This window comes from Dendroctonus ponderosae, unplaced genomic scaffold (genome assembly GCF_020466585.1).
Source record: "Dendroctonus ponderosae isolate FM_Combo_2020 unplaced genomic scaffold, Dpon_F_20191213v2 Dpon_F_20191213_1, whole genome shotgun sequence".
Classification (NCBI taxonomy): domain Eukaryota; kingdom Metazoa; phylum Arthropoda; class Insecta; order Coleoptera; family Curculionidae; genus Dendroctonus; species Dendroctonus ponderosae.
The window spans coordinates 46,410,010-46,432,320 of NW_026017110.1; the positions used below are offsets into that span (position 1 = coordinate 46,410,010).

Sequence of the window (22,311 nt, forward strand, 5' to 3'; positions counted from 1 at the left end):
ACGTGAGGAAATTCTGTCTTTTTTAAAGACAAAAATTTTTGAGGCGAAATACCCAAAAAGAAGTTTGTAAAAAATGAATCCGCCTCAACAATATAGTTTTTTTAATTGTTTCTAGATTTATTTTAAGGGCCATTTATTAATAATATTTTTAAAAGTTCTTCAAAATTTCAGACCTTTCTAGATTTAGCCAAGTTGCTCTTTCTTCTAAATGCTCAATTTTCTAAAATTTCACTTAAAAATGCTAACAAACTTCAGGTATTTTCCACGAAAAGTTATGAAATAAATTTCGAATCCTTCGTCGCCTTGTAAAAAGTTTTGAAATCCCTTTCCAGCTTCGAATTTGAAACAAAAGCAAATAACTTTCTATCAAAAAACGAACAGAATAACCGAAAATTTATAACAGATTATTTGGAAATTTTGTCACTTCCATACCTCCGAAGACTGTAGAGCATTAATGCGGTGTTTTAGTTTTGACAAAAAAAAATTTCCTTTACTGTCTACTCAAAAACGCTCTATTTTGTAGAGTTTCACTTAAAAGTGCTGACGATCTGGAGGTCTTTTACGCAAAAAATTACAAGATAAATTTATAGCTTTATAAAAATTTTACAAAACCTGTTTTTCAGTGTCTAATTCGGGAGAAAAACGAAAATGCAGTCCTCCCGTCTTTCCCCGAAAACCATTAAGGCTTTCTCCGAAACGGATCACAAAACTAAAAGTTTTTAATCGAAATCACAAAAAAAAATATTTTCTGATGATTTTCTTCTTTTCTGACAATAATGGGGTCTTTTCAGCCAAAAATTACCACATTGATTTTTCTATAAAATTCGCCTCAGTCATCGATTTGCAGGGAACTTTAGAAAACCCTCTTCAGCTTCGAATTTGAAAAGACCCCATTATTGTCAGAAAAGAAGAAAATCATCAGAAAATAACGTTTTTTGCATTTTTCGATTAAAAACTTTTAGTTTTGTGATCGGTTTTTGAGAAAACCTTAATGGTTTTCGGGAAAAAACGGGAGGAATTTATTTTCGTTTTTGTCCCGAAAAAAAATCAGTCAACACTAAAAAAACACATTTTTTTAACAAACTTTACGGTCTTCAAAGGAATGGAGGTGACGAAATTTCCAAATAATCTGTTTTGAACTTTCGCTTATTCTGTTCGTTTTTCGATAGAAAATGATTTTATTTTTGCTCCAAATTCCAAGCTGGACAGGGATTGCAAAACTTTTTACAAGGCGACGAAGGATTCGAAATTTATTTTATAATTTTGAGCGGGAAATACCTTAATATTGTCAGCATTTTTAAGTGAAACTTTAGAAAATTGAGCATTTAGAAGAAAGAGTAACTTGGCCAAAACTGGAAAATTCTGAAATTTTAAGAAACTTAAAAAATATTATTAATAAATGGCCCTTAAAATAAACCTAAAAAGAAGTAATTAACATTTTCCCAGCAACGGAACTGAGTTACTGCGTCGGTTCGTTGGGTGGGCGCACCAAACCATTTGCGTAACACTGCGCTAACTCCTAAAAATTCGCTGAGTAACCCAGGCCAACAACACAGTCACATGCCTATCCTGTACTTTATAACAGGAACACATAAAACTTCAAATTTGCTAATGAGAATAATAATTTTAACAAACCCTCGGTATTTACTTATAACTGACTAGCATCGGCTATCTACTAATCTCTGACTCTCGGTATATCGAATCCTTAAAATATACGGATTCTATTTCAGAAATCAACCACGACGATCCCCGTCCGGATCGGAAGCCAGAACTTCCCCAGCTTCATCCTCCTCCAGTAGTAATGAGTTTCTTTCCCGGTCGCCGCCCACTCCTCAACACGCTACGGTGATCAGGCGTAATCTTCCCAACCGCCCCTTCCAGTCCTCCAAGCCAGTGCAGGCGCAAGCGCAAAACGACTCCCTATCGAGAGTGAGGCGCTCCCGAAGCTTACAGTTGCCTGAGCGGCAGCCCCCCACTTTTGAGCGGGCTCAGAAGCTCTCCCCGCAGTATTCTGAGCAGCACAAAGTGGTGCTCAAGGTGGCGCCAGCCGAGAGGCCCCAATATCCTCTTCCCTCGGAGCGGGCTCAATATGGCACCGTGTCTCCTGCAGCGGAGCTGCGCGAGCAGGAACTGTTGAGGGAGGCTGAAGTGGTTACGGGCTTCCTCTATGGGAACCGATCGCGAGCGGCCGCTCAAGCTCTGCTCATGCACAGGTGAGTTCATCAACGACTCTCGTCACGGTCAAAGTGTATTCCCTACACTGTAAGGAGCTTTCGGGATGGGATGGTTCACCCTTTGTTTTTTTGTGCTCCTTGTCAGATACAACAACAACAACATCTCGCTGGAGGAGAAGAACAAGGAGGCGAATAAGCCAGCACTGAAGGACGAGCTGACTGTTTACTATGTGGGCAACAGCAGGAACGAGAGGCAAAGAGTGCTGCTTCGTGGGGCGACGAGTCCGAGCTTGCCGTCGAGCAAGAGCAGTTTCGAGCACACCTTGAAGAGTTTTGAGGGAAAGGCTGCTTGCAGTCCGGAGATTTGCGACTTTTGGCCTCACTGCGTCCACAGGGACAGTACGGGCCGTGAGTCTCATTTTGTGATGAGGTCCTCGCAGAGTTATCCCTCTTCGCATCAGAGGTCGTCTGAGTCGCTCGCCACTACTGACTCAAGCAGGTAAAGTCTCAGAAGTTACAATATCGTGACGGTAATCACGTTAGAGTGCTGGAATTTTTTAAAACTAAATCACCTGATGGGGCTGTGGATTAGATAAGTTTTGCTTCCGCCTGTAAATTCAGTGGATCTGAACTGAATGGCTTGGGTTGTTAAAAAAAATGCGACTCTATCGAAAAAAAAGGCGCTTTGGCAAAAAAAGCAGCTGCGGCTGTACAAAATGTTCTATAAGTTTTCAAATCTCTTAATTATCAGTGCAAATGGGAATAAGATGGAAAAACCGGATTCCAGAAATTATCAATTGTGGGCGAAAATGACAAGTTTCCAAATGATGCAGGTTCTGGCTCAAAATTTTCCCGCTTTCGAACCTGAATAGGTGCAGCCTTCAAATTTTATTTACGAATTACAAAAGCTTTTTATTACTGACGCTTTCAATTTGAAATAGATACAAACCCGGATAATGTTCCAGAAACTTTCAAATTAGGAGTGGTTATGGCGAGTTTCCAAATAATACAGGCTGCAGTTCACAAGTTTAGCACTTTTGAACCAGACCAGATAGAGCCCTGAATTTTTTTCCGAGTTACAAACGGTTATAATTATCGATGCTGTAAATCTCAACTGGATAAAATAGCGGGACAAGTTTTAAAAAATCGTCCAGACTTAACCACAGCAGTTGGAAACTTGATTCTTTTTCTGCAGAAAACTTTTCTGCCTAGAAACTTTTTGAAGAGAAAGCACAATTGCGTATCAGGCTTATTTGCCAGAAAATTTCAATTTAAAGGAAAAAATGATGCGTTGCTAAAAATGTAAACCCGGTATCAAAAATTCGGTCTCACTAGGCAAGAGGAGGTGGAGCGTTGTGTACTTTTATCAAAGATATGAAAGCAATCACCTACACATTTTTTAAACTGGAATACAACTGATCCTCGGGCTCATTTTCCAAAGAATTCCAAAAGGAGACCGCAAATTGGCAGGTTTATATAAATTCAGGACATATTTCAAAAATTCGTCCTTACTGGATAGAGCAGAAAGATATTTTAACTTTTATCGTACAGTTTTTTGTTTACAGTACACGTTTTATTTTATAATCTTGAACAAAAATTGAGCTTCAGGCTTCATTTTCAGAAAATTTCAAACTGACCCACAAGGTCACTATTCGACAAAATGAATACAACTTAAAAAAAAACATACAGAAATTTGCTATTTTGCTCTCAATTGCTAGAATCGCAAACTATCAGTGGCAAAATAAAATTTTAAACTGACCACAAAATCGCTAGTTTTCCAAAATGCACGCTTAATTAACAAAATTATTTGCGACCCAACACAAGCAGACAGAAACTTAATTTTTTGCCCACAAATAGCCAACACCTCACTCTATCAATACGAATTTTTTTTAAACTACCGAATACCCGGTTGATTATTCATAAAATTCTAAATTAATTCACAAAATCATTATTTTTCAAAATGCAATTAATTTGAAAAATGCCTGGCACAAAAACTTCAAACGATCAGTGCTAAAGTAAAATTTGAAAGTGACCTATAAAATCACTGTTTTTCCAAAATGCACGCTTAATTAACAAATTGATTTGACTCAACACAAGCAGACAGAAACTTGTTTTTTTGTCCGCAAATAGCGCAAATTGAAAATTTTAAAACTATCGGATACCCGGTTGATTATTCATAAAATTCCAAATTAATTCACAAAATAATTGTTTTTAAAATGCAATCATAATTTGAAAATTTTCTGGCAACTGAAAATTGGCAAACGGAAACTTGTAATTTTTGCGAAAAATTGCCGAACCCTCAGACTACTGTGGCAAATTTTAAGATCATCGAGCATTCGAAGCACTTTACATTAAATTCGAAACTCTCCCACAAAATCATTTTTTTTAAATGCAGGGTTTATGAAAAAATTAATAGAGGCTCAACTCAAGCAGCCACAAAATTTGTGCTATAAATTGCAAATCCATCAAGGGGCCGTACATTTTTCCATAAAATTCCAAACTCGTCTACAACATCAATGTTTTTCAAATTGCAGACCTAATTTTTAAAATGTCTACCATTTCACCAAAAGCGGGTAGAAACTTGTTATTTTTGCCGTAAATTTTCAAAGCTTCTTGGAAAGGAAAGGATCTTGATTATTTGTGCAAATTTATTATTAACTATTGATGCTGTAAATTTCAACTAGATAAAATAACTGGAAAATATTTTTAAAAATCGTCCAGACTTAACCACAACAGTTGAAAATTTGATTTTTTCCCTGCAGAAAATTTTTTTGCCTAGAAACTTTTTGAAGAGGAAAGACAATCGAGTATCAGGCTTATTTTCCAGAAAGTTCCTAATTAAAGGAAAACATGACGCGTTGCTAAAAATGCAAACCAGGATTCAAAAATTCGGTCTCACTAGGCAACATGAGGTGGAGCATTGTGTATTTTTATCAAAGATCTGAAAGCAATTATCTACACATTTTGTAAACTGGAATAGAACTGACCCTCGGGTTCATTTTCCAGAAAATTTCAAAAGGATACCGCAAATTGGCAGGTTCCATAAATTCGTTCCTACTGAATAGAGCAGAAAGAGACTTTAACTTTTATCGTACAGATTATGGAGCCATAAACTATTTATTTTATAATCTGGAACAAAAATTGAGGTTCAGGCTACTTTTTAGAAAATTCCAAACTGAGCCACAAAATCACTCTTCGCCAAAATGAATCAAATTTAAAAAAAACATACAGACACTTGCTATTTTTGCAATAAGTTGCTAGAACCGAAAACTATTAGTGCTAAAATAAAATTTTAAACTGACCCACAGACAAGAAAACAGAAACTTATTTTTTTCTCAAAAAGCCACGCCCTCACGCTATCAATACGAAAATTTTTAAACTGTCGGGTACCCGGTTGATTATACATAAAATTCCAATTTAATTCACAAAATCATCATTTTTCAAAATACAATCCTAATTTGCACAATTTCTGGCAGCTGTAAACTTGTGGTTTCTGCGGAAAATTGCCGAAGCTTCAGGCTATTACTGTGGAAAATTTTAAGATCATCGAGCATTCGAATCACTTTACATTAAATTCCAAGCTCTCCTACAAAATCACTTTTTTTTAAATGCAGGCTTAATAAAAAAATTCATGCAGGCTCAACCCAAGCAGCCAGAAGCTAGTGTTGTCAATTGCAAAACCATCAATAGGCCACATAATTTTAAAAATGCTTGCCATTTCAGCAAAAGCAGCTAGAAACTTGCTATTTTTGCCGTAAATTTCCAAAGCTCCAAGGTATAAGTGCATCAGAAAAAAATCACCCAATTATTTTGGGTGATTTTTGGGAAATTATTATTGGCAAAAATCCGTTCAAATTGAAGAAACCCTATCGACTCTTCGGAATATGGCAGAAAATTGATTTTTTTCCATAAATGGCTTGGAGCGCAAGCTAACAACGTTGCAAATTTGGAATCCATCAAACTACCAGTAGCATTTCCTTAAACTTCCAAACCCTGAAGAAGGCAAGATTTTTGCAAAATGAACGTAAACTGGTTTGGTGTGTATCCTTGTTCCACATAAACATTCAGTGTGTTCTTCCCTCTACACACTACTTTAGTGTATCACTTACGCGTATGAATGGGTGATTGCTGAGATTAAAAGTTTCATGTGCAATGAACTGATTGCGTGTAATTAAATGCAGATCGACGGGAACGGTGATTGAGAAAAAATCGCAGGACCAGTTCAAGAGGCGCAACGACATGGAGGGCAGGAATCGGAAGCCGCAGGAATTACGAAGGATCAGCCCGAGCCGACCGCCAGCTACAGGCAGCAGCATGAGACGGAACGGATCGACGGAAATGCCGGTAAACTGACTTATATCGATCAACTAGATTGCGCCTACCACATATTTCCTCTTCTCTTCCTCTATTGGCACCGTTTTCATAATGGAGTTGTTGTTGCGACCTAAAGATTAGAGCTTCGCGATTTTTTCTCGAGCTGTTCGCATCGGGGGAAAGATAATGAAAAAACAATCATATCAAGAGAGGTGTCAATTTGAGAACTAGTTCTCGGTCAAGGTTCTGGTAAATTTGTGCGCAATTTATTTGGTGAAATCGATTGAAACCGCGCGTTAAACTAGAGCTTAAGGGGAAAAGTGTCGCCCTTCGACAGTTACATCACAATCCAATTTCACTCGTGCTCTGTTCCCCATTATTCGTGCCTCGAGCAATATTATCTTTTTCGGCGGACGGGCAAAGAGGCTCAAATTGACGCGCCTCTATATATCCGAGTTGGGGATTTGATAAAAATTGCACTCTTGACTCGAATGGCATCATCATGTATCACACCACCACAAATCAAATCATATCACCAATGATAGTGATGTGATAGTGAACCGATGCTGATTTGTTTTCAACTTACAGTTCCCTAATGACTGGTACCTGCTGAAGTATCAGCAGAATGAACAAAAGGGCAAACTGTATAGACAAAATTCGGTACTGAGTCAGAACTTAATGAAAATGAGAAAAAATCTCGGCCAGTGTTTCGGCTACCCGAGTATGCCCTAGAGCGGCGCTCTTCCGCCACCCTTTGTCTTCATCTTCGTCAATCAACCACCACACAAAATTCAAACACGAACACTGCAATTCGCTGCCATTCTGATGCTGGTCAGGTGAGCTGCTAGACCCAGATAATCCGAGTGCTGTTTTTGTCATGGCTCTCGCACACTAAATCAGCTCGATCCATCCAAGGAACCACACACGCACTAATAGTTTGTGTGTGTGTGTGTGTTTGAGTATGTATGTGGGTGGGTTTCAGGTATTTATTGAGCAGACTGTATTTGTTAGCAGTGACATTTGCTGTTGCAGTGTTTGCTCTCTAAATATTTCAACGGCCCCCCAGTTATAATATTGCACAGCTTTCAGTGTTTTTTGTTTGCTTTCACCTGTCCGGAAATACTCGGCCAATTTAATCGCCGCTAGCGGCCTGATTGCATTTTTTGGCGAATATCCGGCTCGATTGAGCCGAATAAACGTGCGGTGTTTGAAAAAGTGCAGACAGTTGCCCTAACTCCAGTTGTCAGGACTTTAGAGGCTCGGTTTGCCCTAATTTTTCAGTTTTTGCCTTTTTTTTTAATTTCTTTAGTTTTTTGCGGTTATATGTCGAAATTGAAAAACGAAGATCAGGAATTTGCTTTCAATATCTGCATTTCCCGATTTGAGGGAGTCTTCGTTGAACTAGATTTTTTAAGTAAGAAACACAGATTTTCCTCGGGTTTCTCAACTGCTTCAATTTTTGAAATCCGTCCTCAATTTTCTTTCAGTTACTTTTTGTTCGTTTATTTGGTTTAGTGTGGGTGTTTTGAATTTACGAGCGAAATTTCGAGTTGAGACAAACTCAATTTTTTAAGTCAAACCACCGTCGTTCTTTCGGTTCTTTATCATCCTCTTTTTGGTTCCACTTTGCATCTACTTCAATTTTCTAACTCGGCCTTCAATATTTTTCAATTTAATTTATTTATTCTTTAGTTTAGTGCGGGTGTTTCCAACCCAGAGGCAGAATTACGCGTTTAGAGCTGCTTTTTGTTTCCACTTTACAATTCGCTTCAATTTTTAAGTGGGTCTTCAATTTTCGTTAATTTGCATGCTCTATTATTCATTTTAAAACGAGTGTTTTGAATGAAAGATCGAATTTTCGAGTTATGAGAGACTCAATTTGTTAAGTCAAAACACTGACGTTCGTTCGGTTGTTTATCGTCTTTTTGCTTCCAGTTTGCATCTGCTTCAATTTTCTAAGTCGGCCTTCAATTTTCTTCAATTTGATTTAATTATTCTTTAGTTTAATGCGGGTGTTTTGAATCCAGAAGAAAAATTTCGCATTTAGAGAGACTCAATTTTAGAGGTCAAAGCTTTGGCGTTTCTTCGGTTCTTCATCTGGTTTTGCTTTCTCTATTCTTCACTTTAATATGAGAGCTTTTAATGAAAGAACGAAATTTATAGTGTTGAGAGACTCTTTTGAGGTCAAAGCACCGACGTTCCATCGGTATTTTTATTGTATTTTTGCTTCCAATTTGAATTCGCTTTAATTTTTTTAAGTAGGTCCTTAATTTTCGTTCATTGGCTTTTTCTATTCTTCACTTTAATTCGAGAATTTTGAATGAAAGAACTAAATTTCGAGTTTTGAGAGACTATTTCGAGGTCAAAGCACCGACGTTCCATCGGTTCTTGATCATCTTTTTGCATCCAATTTGCATTCGCTTCAAGATATATTCATTCATTCATCATTCGCTTCAAGACTTAAGTGCTCAACTTTCTTCGATTTGATTCATAGATTCTTCGGTTTAATGCGACTGTTTTGAATTAATGGGCGAAATTTCGAGTTTAGAAAGACTTTCGAGGTCTAAACACCAATATTCCTCCGGATTTTCATCTGCTTTTTGCTTTCAGTGTGCATCCGCTTCAATTTTTTTTAAGCCGGTCTTCAATTTTCTTTGACTTTATTTCTATATTCTTCAGTTAAATGCAGGCTACTTTGAATTAACGAGCCAACTTTCGACTTTAGAGAAACCTAATTTTTTTAGCTGAAATTTCGGCGTTCCTGGTTCTTCAACTTGAATTACTTTTTGCATTCTTCATCACTTTGAGTTTAGAGAGTCAATATTTACAGTTCAGAGGCGAAAGTTTGGAGTTAGAATCCAAAGTCGACAGTTTAAAGTTTTTCCACAAACTTTCAATAGAGCCACGGGAATTGAGGGAATTTTATAGATACCGTTGAAGTTTGATGTTTGAGTTTTCACCTCATTCAAGTTAAAATCTTGTGTTTAGACTCGGAGTTTCGAGTTAAAGCAAATTGATTGAAGGATTTTGGTAATATTTTCATGTTTCACGTTTGGAGTTTTCAAATTCAGGGAATTTTGAGTAGAAAATACAAATTTTGCTTTTGTTTAGCGTCAAAAATTGAAAGAGCTGCACTTTGCTCACCAAGTCCGATTTTACCTTGAATTCTAAGGCTCATAACCTAAAAGAGAGCAGACTGAATGCTCAACAAATTTATATTCAGTTTCTTCTCTTTGTGTGATAAAATATCAGGAAAACGCAGGAAAACAAAAATATGAATAGACGTCGATTTTTGGTCACATTTTTACATGCACATGGCGTGAATAAAAAGAAGCGAACTAATGTCAAAATAAAAACGTTGTTTGAACGTCATTTGAATCACATTTTCGTACAAATTTATGAATGAAACAAAATTGATTTATTAATAAAATACGGTTTTAATATTCATATCACGTTAAATCCACGTGGTTTGTTTGCCTGGAAAGACCCATATTGAAAATGAACTACAAGCTACTGAGAAAAGGCCCTTTTGAAGCTTAAGAAACTTTAATTGAAGCTTAATTTCACTGCATTTAAACACTGAAAAAATCTTCGTGCAATATTATAACTGTTTTAAAGCAAACTTTGTCTTTGGTAAAACCCTTTTAGCACTACTGGACTGTTTTGCGTGGGTGATTTGTATTTTTTTCGTGTTTTGGCCTGCTGAATTGTCCAAATAATCCGTTTAGCCGCCCAATGTACGGAGTGAAGTCGATCGTGTGCTTTGAACGAGCTGAAATATTTATCATCGAGTCTAGAAAGTGCCCGAAAAAAATGTGTGGTCAAGATGATTTTTTTTGCTTGGCTCAATCAAGCACTAACTGAAATTAGATGTTTTAGTTAATTGCAATTTTTGCCTATAGCTTTGCATTCAAGGAAGTTGGGAGGGTTTTTCTTGCTCTCGACTGCGTCCCACATTGTCCAGTTGGAAAATGGCACTGTGGAGTTTTAAAACAAAAAATTTATATTTTCTGGAGTATTTTACAGTGATTTTCGCACACTTAAATGCCGAATTTATGAGCTTATTTCCGCTGGCAATTCGACGGGATTCTATAAGTATCTGTCCTGTCTATAGACAGCTTTAGTTGCATTAAGGAAACATTCCCAGATTTTCCACAAAACCTGTTCCTCAAATACACGTTCTTTTTCGACGACAATTCCCAGCTCTTTCAAGGCATTTCGCCTGCTCGTTCAATAATAGAAAACGGAATAAAGGAATCTCGCTGACATTTATATTAAAAACATTTCAGCTACACAAGACACTAATTGAGGCAGTAAACGGATTATTGGAGATAAGTGAAATGCCTGGCCGATTCTATTTTCCGTCCATTTTGCCCCCACAAGATCCGATTGTTTGCGTAGACTAGAACTTCCCCCAGTAGTTTTGATTGCGTTTTTTCCAGGAATTTTCTCATTTAGAACCACTGAAATGTCCCTATTACTGAGTACAAATCATCCTTACATAATCAACATTTGAAAGTCTGTCTTTTCTTTGGTAGGATAGAACTGTTTCACTTTGTACCTTCTTCTTTACATGTAGGCAGAGTGCATTTTTCGTACGTACGTGTGTAACGTTGCATCGTTTTTATATATATCTTTAATGTTTGGTAAAATCATGCATAGAATTTGGACATTTTCCAGCAAACTTGGACTTTTTAGCTTAAAGAAAGGACGGATATTATTGAATTAATCGGGCTCATTCAACATTCATTAAGCCGGCGAAATCGCTTGAATTTCCACGCGCCAAAAAGTCGATCGCTGATATTTCAGGAATTTCTGCTCCCTAATGAACACGCACCAATTTAGATTGAAAATTAGTGAAAAAAGGCGTCTTATAGAAGGGTTTAAGCAAACGCTGGAAGTCGATTGATTGAAAAGGTCAGATGCGAAATACGAAATATTCGTTGGAAATCGCCGAAGATTTTTGGCCAAAAACAGTTTTTGGGTATTATTTGCACAGCTTGGCTACACTGCCGAGTACAATTTTCTATAATTTTACCAAGAACACCACCCATAGAAATGACTGCTGGGAATATTTCCACCAGTTTTTGCGACATAAGTGGACATATTCAACAGTTAATCTAAGTTTTCTTCTCTAGATTTAGAGGTTAGGTAGGTCTGATGACGTTCTAGCAAAAGGTGCTAATGAAAGTTTAGATATTTTGTGCGGTTTTCGAGTTATGAATCAAAATCTTCGATGATTGCCTAAATTTGGCTTTTATTATTTTAGAGGTTAGGAATTTACCATAATATCTAGCAAGTACCAGGCTATGGAAAAATAGTTGGTCAATCTGGTAGTGTTTTAGAAGTTATCGAAACTATTGAACGTTTTTAAAAGTTTGCGCATAACCTTCTAACGTTTTATTAGGGATATTTTTCACAGCTTGGCAACGCTACAAGAAACTTTTGCTTGGTTTTACCTAAAAGCGACGATTGTTGTGATGCTTCCGACAATTTTTACGATATAATTGGAAATATTCCAGAATTATCCTAAGTTTGCTTCTTTAGAGGTTAGGTAGATCTGATGGCGGTTAATTAGGAAAAGTTGCTCTTGAGACGCTCTATGAAAAACGTTCTAATACATATTTCGATATTTTCTACGGTTTTCGAATTAAAATATTTGATCATTGATCCAAAGTGGCTTCTATCGCTTTAGAGGTTAAGAATTGGCAATAAATTCGTGCAAGTAAAATATGGATGACGGAAAGCGCTTTCAAAAAGTTTCCATCGTTTTTTATGTACTTTAGCGGTTTCCTAACTTTTAGCAAAAGTATTAACCGTAGAAAATTTTGCTTAGAGCTTTTAAAGGTTGAACTTTTAGGTTAAAGCTAATTGGCAAAACCCATAGTAAACCCATAGGTAAGCTAATTTGTTTCATATTATCGCCAATTTTCTAGAATTAAATAAGAAATTGGCTTCAGCTACTTGACTTTTACTAATCCGTTAAGAGTGCAGGCAAAGTCGTTGATTAAAAGCTCTCATTAGCGATTATTTGCACAGCTCGGCAACGCCGCAACAAGCAATTTTCAAAAATTTTATCTAAAAATCGCGTTCATCAAAACTTTTAATGCGAATATTTTTGGCAGTTTTTGCCGTATATATAAAAACATCTAGAATTAACCTAACTTTGATTCTATCGATTTAGAGATTAGGTGTGTCCGATACAGTGTTATGAGAGAAAATATATTTTGAGACGCTTAATCGAAAAAGTTCCAATAAAGGATTTAGTCTATCATTTTAAAATGGCGAGGGAAAATGTTCGATGATTGCCCAAAATTGGCTTATATTGTTTTAGAGGTTAGGAATTTGACTATCACTTGCAAAGGCAAAAAAATGCCGGCGACAAGAAGAGCTTACGAAAATGTATTGATAGATTTTCGGGTATTTTATGTGGTTTTCTAGATGTAATTAAAAATCTTGAACGTTTACGAAATTTTTCTTGTAACTTTTAGAGGTTAAACATAGCTGGTAAAGTTAGTCCGCAAAACGGTCTTCTACAAAAATCTGTGTAGTTTATATAATATTTTCAACGTTTTCTGAGATTAAAGCAAAAAATTGCCTTCAGTTCGTTAGAGGTTAAATTGTGGATTAATCCACAAACGAATGCGTTAAAAGTGCATCCTAAGGCATCGATTAGCCACGCTTTAGCCAGACAAAGCTGTGATTGTCGTATTAATCTGTATCGCACTAATTACGCCTATTAACCGCAGTTATATGGTTTACTAAACATTGTAGCGCTTATGTAATTAGTAGATACATTGAGGATCTGCAAGCACGTCCGACACGTTTCCCGCGCCGGAAAGTAAACTCTGTTCGATTTTCCCCGTAAATTTTTCTAATTAATTTCCTCTGGGGGGCCGATGTGTTTTCATTATTTTAATTGAACATGCGAACACCAGCACATGAATTTAATTATCGCCCGCAAGTGTTTCACTTCATGTGCAACTAATTGTTAACCATAATTGAAATGCCGTTTCGCGGCTACGCAAGACGATGAATTTTATTGGAAAATTTGAGGACACTAACACTTTGCCAGGCACTCGATCGGAAAAACTCGCCTCGGACCAGCAACGTGAGCGGTTCCTCTTCAGGGAGCGACGTCTGGTTGAGCGCCTCAAGAGCGTCGTCCCGCAAAGGATCGCGAGCCTCCACTCCAGTCGATTCTCATCCAGAAATTCCACGGAATGTAATGGCGCGTCCAGGAAGCGCTCCCATGCAGGATTTGCCTTCCGGTCAGCTGGTGGCTCAACAGCGATCCATGTCTTTGCCCAAATCCTTCCTCACCAGCTCCGGTGCCACTGTTTGCACCAACGGACTTTGTCTGCAAAGGTAAGTGTACCAAGCAGGGTGCTTGAGACTTTGTCCAAAAAATTGTTTAAATATGAATTATTTGCTTGCTGTTATTGCTGGGTAGGTATTTCAAGTGGATTTCCCTGATTGTTGCTTCGAGCTTTCAGAGGTTAGACCATTTCGAGTAAACTCACTCACTAGCTTAATCGGAAAATCCTCTATAATTTGTTTGTAAAATTACTTAAATCTGCTCCGCACATGAGGTTTGTAATGAGTTATTTATTGATATTTTGCCCTTGCAGTTGCGCGCAATGTTCGGTCCAAACCGAACATTAATCCATATCCATAAAGCCCGAATTGAATTCGATTGATTGACGATTACTTACTAGGCAATTTTAAATATTTCACTTTAAATTAGTCGAGGTGAAATGCACATAATTGTTGGTGATAAGTGAGCCAGCTGATGATTAATGTGGCGAACATGTTCTCGAGCGCAACACGGTTACGTCCAAAAAAGTGCAATTTATCATATTTACCCGGCCGCATTTCAGCTCTAATCGCATTTTATTTAGATTAGCTGATTATGAAACTCATTCTGCAGCAGATCAGTGGCGCCCCATCCTGACAGAGGGCCGCTTAAATTGCGATTATTGCCTGACTAAGGATTTTCATGAACAAACGGCACCCCTGCATGCAGGCAGGCCCCGCAGGAAGTTTTTGTGGTTAGTTTTTGAATTGTGCGTTTCAAATCGTCAAATGCATAAACATGCATAAATTGCTGATTTAAGGAGTTTATTGGGCAAACCACATTCAGGCCTCCAAGCAAGTATTTCACAAATTTGTCAGCATTTTTTGGTTAGTTTTTGAATTGTGCTCTTCAAACCTTCAAATGTACAAACATGCATGAAGTGGTTGTTTAAGGAGTTTATTGGACAAACCGCAATGATGTCTCCAAGCAGGTATTTGACAAATTTGTCAATCTTTTTGTGGTTAATTTTTTAATTCTACTCTTCAAATCTTCTGATGAAGAAACACGGATAAAGTGCCTGTTTAAAAAGTTTAGTGGACAAACAGCAATCATGCCTCCAGGCAGGTCGCTAACAAATTTGTCACCGTTTTTGGTTAGTTTTTGAATTGCGCTCCTCAAAGTTTTAAATCCAAAAACATGCCTGCTTACAGAGTTTATTGGACAAACGGCAAGAATTCAACCAGGCTAGGCCTGGGTAACTCAGTACATTTTTAGGAGTTGGCGCAGTGCTACTCAAATGGTTTGGTGCTCCAACCCAACACATCGGCAAAGTAACTCAGTTCGAAAATGCTGATTACTTTTTTTTACTCGTTTTTAGATTTATTTTAAAGGCCATTTATTAATAATATTTTCAAATGTCCTCAAAATTTCAGAATTTTCCAGTTTTAGCCAAGTTACTCTTTCTTCTAAAGGCTCAATTTTCTAAAGTTTCACTTAAAACTGCTGACAATGTTAAGGTATTTTCCGCGAAAAATTATGAAATATATTTCGAATCCTTCGTCGCTTTGTAAAAACATTTGAAATCCCTTTCCAGCTTCGAATTTGGACGAACAATCAAATAATTTTCTATCAATAAACGAAAAGAATAAGCGAAAGTTTATAACGAAAATTTCGTCACCTCCATATCTCTGAAGACTGTAGAGTTTGTGAAAAAAAATGGGGTTATGTAGTTTTGACTGATTTTTTTGCTTTACTTTCTACTCAAAAACGCTCTATTTTGTTAGAGTTTCACAAAAAATTTCTAAGCGGTTTTTGGTTAGTTTTTGAATTGTGCTCCTCAAACTTTAAAATCCAAATGCCTGCAAAAAAAACATGCCTGCTTCTTGGCCTGGGTAACTCAATAAATTTTTAGGGTTTGGCACAGTGCTGAGCAAATGGCTTGGTGCGTCAACCCAACGCAGCGGCGCAGCAACTCAGGTCCGTTGCTGGGAAAATGTTGATTACTTTTTACTTGATTTTGGATTTCTTTTAAGAGCCATTTATCAATAATATTTCTTCAAAATTTCAGAATTTTTCAGTTTCAGCAAAGTTACTCTTTCTTCTAAACTCTCAATTTTCTAAAGTTTAACTTAAAAATGCTTCTTTTTTTTTCTGACAATCTTAAGGTATTTTCCGCAAAAAATGCGAAATAAATTTCGAATTCTTCGTCGCTTTGTAAAAACTTTTGAAATCTCTTTCCAGCTTCGAATTTGGAAGAAAAATTAAACAATTTTCTATCAAAAGACGAACAGAATAAGCGAAAGTTGATAACAGATTATTTGGAAATTTCGTCACCTCCAGAAGACTGTAGACTGTAGAGTTTGTTAAAAAAATGTGGTTATTTAGTTTTGATTGAATTTTTTTTCTTTACTTTCCACTCAAAAACGCTCTATTTTGTTAAGTGTTTCACTTAACAGTACTGACGATCTGGAGATATTTTACGCGAAAAATTACAAGATAAATTTATAGCTTTGCAAAAATTTTTCGAAAACTTTTTGCAGCTTCGAATTATGGACAAAACCCTAATAAAGAATTTTGGCTCTTTTTGCAAAAATATCTCCTCGAACTGAAAGAGCGAAAGTTTATAATCATTTATTTGGAAAACTCTTGGAAACTGGGGTTTCTTCCCTTTCAGGTCAATATTTCTAAACAACACGGTCTCTAAACAGAAAAACCGCGTATTTCCTAAATTTTACTGTAAAATACTGGCACACTGAATCTTTTATGCAAAAAATTTAACTTTCTTTGGACAGAGTTGTGTTGCTTGGAAAATATAGATGACTTTTTTTAGTTGTTTGAACAAAGTAGTAAAACGTTACTCGGAAAAAGTGTTGATGACCTTTTTCTTACATGTGAAAATTCCAGTCTCGGGTTTCGTAAAGCTCTAATAAATCACTTATAACTCATAAAGCGATGTGCTATAACTCGTTAACCCTGAGAGCGGTACCAACTGAATAGCACAACTCAACACAGTGTGACCCAGGCCTAAACCAGGCAGGTACTTCACAAGCTTTTGTGGTTGGTTTTGAAACTGTGCTCTTCAAAGCTTCAAATGTATAACTCTCATAAACTCATAGAGTTTAGTTGAAATTTTTGCACAATCTTTTCCAATTCTGCAATTGGCAATTTTTCATGAAACTGCAACGGCTTGGAGGATTTGTCGGGCAAAAACCAGTGAGACTAATTGCAGACATTTGAGCGCAATTTGGCCAGTTTCCTTTTAAACGCGTTTAAACTGCGAGTTATGTCTGGAGTAACCTGGAAATTGTAGGAAACTATCGATCCAGAAACCCGAGCTGAGACAATGGTGGACGTTAACCGCGTGGTTATGTTTTGTTTCTGTCCTGTCTGGCGGCATTCTGGCAGCGTGAAAACTTCCGGAGTTCAATGCGCTATCGCGCTCGTTCCAGTTTTATTTATTTCTCCCATTGAAAACAAAGCCTGGATGGACAATGGCCCTGGAGTGAGTACCATTCGGCTCGCTTTTGCAAAGTTGATCGGATCCGGTCAAGATATGGGCGAGCTTCAGGTCAGCGAGTCGCTGTAAGTAGATGAAAAGCCGAGTTTAGAATGCAAACTGGGTAAAATCGCTCTATCGACATTTTCCCTTTGGTTTACGACAAGCGAGTGGCCATTAACCTGCATTTTTAATGGAATAGAGAGAGCCAATTTCCTATTCGGGTCGTGTAGTTTTAACTGAACGTGGCTGAGACGGTCGAACAGTTCAAATGCATTGAAATCGCCCAAAATGCCCAAAAATTCGAATGAGAAACTGGCTTGGATCATTGCGAATCAACGTTTACGGTGATTTAGAGCGATTTTTGAGGGGTTTTGATTTTCAATCGACCATATTTTCTGTGCTATTCACTTAAACCCCTTGCATGGATGTAGAGACGCTTTTCAAGCCGAAGGCTCATTGAGCTCAAAAAACACGCACATATTTCCATAAGTTTCTTTTAGTACTGTATTACTTTCCATTTATTACTTGCAATGAAGAACACGCCAGTTTCTTCAGATCCCAAAAACCCAGCATTTTAGGCGACGTTTTCAACGTTAAGCCGACGATACATTGCTCACTGCTCAAGAAATCTGAAGATTCATATTCAGTCTGTTTTAGGTGGTTTAAAAAAACACACAGCTTTTTATTATTTTCCAGGAAAACTCATATCGCTCAAAATATCTAAACCAATGAACAACTTTCATGGAAAAACACGTTAGTTTCTTAATTTTTTCAACTAACTTTTGGCGGCGTTTTTAATCTTTCGCCGACGATACCTCCATTGCTCAAACACTCTGACCATTCATAATGAGCCGTTTCTTAGGTCGCAATCGAGGCCCTCAGCTCAAACAACTCACATAGTTTACTAGTAGTTTCCAGTAAAACTCCAAGCTCAGATTATCTAAAACGACAAGCAATTTTCTTTGAAAAACTCACTACGTTTATCAGCATAAACTTCTGATTGGCGGCATTTTCAATATTTAGCCGACTAAACCTTCCTCATTGCTCAAACACTCTGTAGACTCAAATTGGGCAATAGTGGATGACTCTATATTTGCTAAGTGATTGCCTCAAACTCTGTTGCTGAGCAACAGAGCCCTTGTCCCAATATCCTGGCTGGCGGTCCTTGACTTTTGCAACTAAATATTTCAACTCCGCTGAATTGATAATCTCTGCCTGCGTCATGGAATTTTAAAGTCAATCAATGCGCCCGAACTAAAAATAGACTTTATCCGATTGAATTCGGGTCACCTGGTGGTGTTTCTGCTGTTATTCCACCCTCCAATTGATAGGGAAACTCACCGGTTGGAATCTGACGCAATTTGCAGGTTTCCTATATTTTTAACCGGATAATTGCAGCAGTTTGTGCGGAATTGGTTAAATATGTTCGATGGGTGTTAGATCGGGAAATTTTGCCGGTCAATGTGCGGACAGTCAAAAGAGTTTCTATGGTTTTTTCGTGTGCACTGAAAAGAGAGAAATAAGTTTGCGCCAAGCAAACCAGATCTAAATCTGAATCGTTCTAATTCACCAGGAATTAACAACGCAAAACGAAGAAAGTTGCAGGATTATTAACGCCTGGAAAGTAAATAACTGCAAGAGAGAATCTGGAGTGCGCCATTAAAACGCTCCTGCAATATTCTGATGCCCAACAAGCGGCCATATTTGAATAGAGCGGTTCTTCCTCCATTCGAACTGGCGCAGGATTAATAATCAACTTGTTCAAGACAGTGAAAATTTTATCTTAAAATTCAATCCATGAGCTCCTGGTCGGGTCTAAAGCGGCACATTGACACAGTGTTTTCCAGCGAATTCAAATATTTATCCAGGACTTAGAGCGACAGCCCAAATGAGGTATGATGTTTCGCACTAAGCTTCGAATTAATTCATCTGAGGATTAGCGACGGTAACTAATTTGAATATTTAGAAGATTAAAATTTGCGACTTGATTGAAACTCAAACAAGCGCCGGTTGGGAGTAATTTCATTGTTTTTTTATTCGGTTTGTTTTGGCAGGTGATTGTCTTTGCTGCTTAAACCGACCCTGCAAAACTCGATGATGAATTTACTGAGATAACTGAATAATGAAGGATTAGGGGCGCATTAATCATTTAGTCAGCGCGCGACACAAAACAGAATATTGGCTGCTTGTTTTAGCATAGTTAAGTGACGAATTAGCATCGCTCTAACCGAATTCGAGTAATAACTGATTGATTGATGAACTGGGAACTAAATCTGTACCATCTGGGGTACCATGTGGGGTATTTGTTTAAAACAAACAAACAAGACTCCCTTTTCCAAAACAGGTGTACCTATAGTGGCTAAAACAGTTATTATTCCGCAAAGCAGCGCCCTACACGGTGTCGTAACAAAGGCGCCCGAACAGCTAAAGAGGCTTATAATTCCAAACGCTCACAATGGCCGTTGTTATCTTCTAATTCGAATTATTCCATTACTTTTCCCGGAATAAGCCGACAATGTGAAAGGTGAATTATATCCCGAAAACTTCACTAATGGGTGTGAAGAGCCGGCGAAGAGTTTTGCTGGTGAATGAATGCGAGCAAAATATTCGAATTTATCTAGCTGAAGACATCAAGCAATTGCGTGCTTGCTTGGCATAGTTTCAGGATACTTCAATTAAATCCACACTATCGACAATTTGTCTGGCAACACTCGAGTTGATAATACTATAGCGACAACTTGTTGGCGAAGTTGAGAACAAGTTGTTTCAGTGTGTGGTCGAGTTTCCAGCTAGTTTGGATGAAATGTGTAAAGTTCATTATATTATTTATATAGCTCGGTTTCTTTCAGCCAAATGGTCAGTTTCTCTAAAGGAAGAGTTTTATATTTTTGCTATGTCCAATGGCAAATAATTCCAAAGTTTCACTTGTGAAGAGATCAGTTTGCTTTAAGCGTGTTTTCAATTGGGATTTATTTTTTGGATTTAATAAATATTATAATTTCTTTCAACTTAAATGGCAAGACGATTTTGATAAAGAGCTGGGTTTCTAGCAACTAAACCGTCAGTTTTATTTCCGTCCGTCGAATTAGTACAAAGTTTCACTGCCAAAATTCAATTTACTTCTTAGTTTAATTCAATTGGGAGTCAGTTTTTACGTTTTAGTTTTAGTAGTGTTTCTCGCTGGTCAAGCACGCTAAGGAAAAAAATTGAATTCTCGCCATTTTTGTCGCAAGTTTACCCGAAATGTTATTTAGAAAACAAGCAGTTTTCTTCTTAGTTGCTTGCATCTGGAGCCCAGTTTCCAGATTAGGGATATCGTTGCGTTTTTCTTAACTAATGAACAAGTTTCTCTAAAGGAACATTCCGATCTCGATGCTACTTCCGTTGCAAAATTTGCTCAAAGTTTTACTTGCAAAAATGTTGTTTTCTGATTAGGTTCTTGCATCTGAGACTCAGTTTCCAGTCCAGAAAAAAAATATTTACCTAAAAAAATGTAGCTTGCGCATCTCAGCCACAGGTTCCAGATTCCCAAAATAGATGTCATCTAAATGGGCGGTTTTCTTAAAGAAAACTTTCTTTGGATGAAGATTTGGACAACACTACTATTCAGAAACTCGTAAAATTGCAGTTTCTCTCTTAATTTTAGCTCAGGTTTTGCTGAATTTCCATATTCGTGTTTCCCGCAACTAATTGTCCAGTTTCTCTAATAAACATTTCGATATGCTCCCATCCATATAAAGTTTCACTCTCAGAAATTATTTTTTCTTGTAGGTCTTTTTCAAGTGAAACTCAGCTTCAAGGAAAAATCACTACTTGATTGATCCAGATAATCAATTTCGTTGCTTCACCAATTCAATTTTGTTGCTAATTTCAATGACAAATCCCACCCAGAGTTCACTTGCAAAAGGTTCGAATTTATCCAGCTGAAGACATCAAGCAATTGCGTGCTTGCTTGGCGTAGTTTCGGGAAACTTGAATTAAATCCACACTATCGACAATTTGTCTGGCAACACTAGAGTTAATAATAATATAAAGGCAACTTGTGGGCGAAGTTCAGAACAAGTTGTTTCAGTGTGGGGTCGAGTTTCCAGCTAGTTTGGATGAAATGTGCAAAGTTCATTATATTTTATGTTCAATATTGAAAGCTTTTGTAGTTGAATTATTTGCTTTTCTTCCTCTTTAACTCGGTTTCATAGCTGTGTTTCTTTAGATTAAATGCTCAGTTTCTCTAAACAAATATTTTGACCTCGGGTCTATTTCCACTGAGTATCTGATCTATGTTTGTCTCACTGGCCAGTTTCTCTTACTTCCTATCACCAAATTAATCCGACGATTTACTAGCAAAATTCGATTTGCTTCTTGTTCTGTTCGCATTAAAAGTCAGTTTTTAGATTTGAGAAATACCTGTGTTTCTTTCAGTCAAATCGTCAGTTTCTCTAAAGGAAAATTTTTATATTTTCGCTATGTCCAATGCAAAGTTATTCTAAAGCTTCACTTTCAAAAGATCAGTTTGCTTTAAACGTGTTTTCAATTGGGATTTATTTTTCTGATTTGATAAATAGTACTGTTTCCCTCAAATAAATGTCAAGGCGATTTCGATATCGAGCTGAGTTTTTCGTAACTAACGGGATTCCCTTCCTCAAATCAGCACAAACGTTCACTAGCAAAAATGCAATTTGATTCTTAGTTTTCTCCAATTGAGACTCAGTTTTTTCGGTTTGGATTTAGTAGTGTTTCTCGCCAGTAACCGGTCAGGCACGCTGAAGGAAAAATTTGAAGTCGCTCCATATTTGTCGCAAATTTACACGAAATTTTATTCTGGGAAACAAGCAGTTTTCTTCTTAGTTGCTTGCGTCTGCAGTCCAATTTCCAGCTTAGGGAAATCGTTCCGTTTTTCTTAACTAATGGACAGCTTTCTCTAAAGGAAAATTCCAATCTCGATGCTACTTCCGTTACAAGATTTGCTCAGTTTTACTTGCAAAAATGTAGTTTGCTGATTAGGATCTCGCGTCTGAGACTCAGTTTCC

The 22,311-nt window shown here is 37.2% G+C and overlaps 1 protein-coding gene across 3 annotated transcripts in view; it reads left to right on the top strand.

Annotated features, from left to right (window-relative positions):
* LOC109533587 (serine/arginine repetitive matrix protein 2) overlaps positions 1–22,311 on the top strand; it is a 131,780-nt gene that overhangs the window by 64,144 nt on the left and 45,325 nt on the right. For all 3 annotated transcript variants that reach the window (XM_048670456.1, XM_048670458.1, XM_048670452.1), the window contains exons 8-11: positions 1,731–2,213; positions 2,320–2,673; positions 6,356–6,518; positions 13,564–13,856. In XM_048670456.1, the coding sequence (XP_048526413.1) occupies positions 1,731–2,213; positions 2,320–2,673; positions 6,356–6,518; positions 13,564–13,856 (1,293 nt within the window). The remainder of the gene's footprint in view (positions 1–1,730; positions 2,214–2,319; positions 2,674–6,355; positions 6,519–13,563; positions 13,857–22,311) is intronic.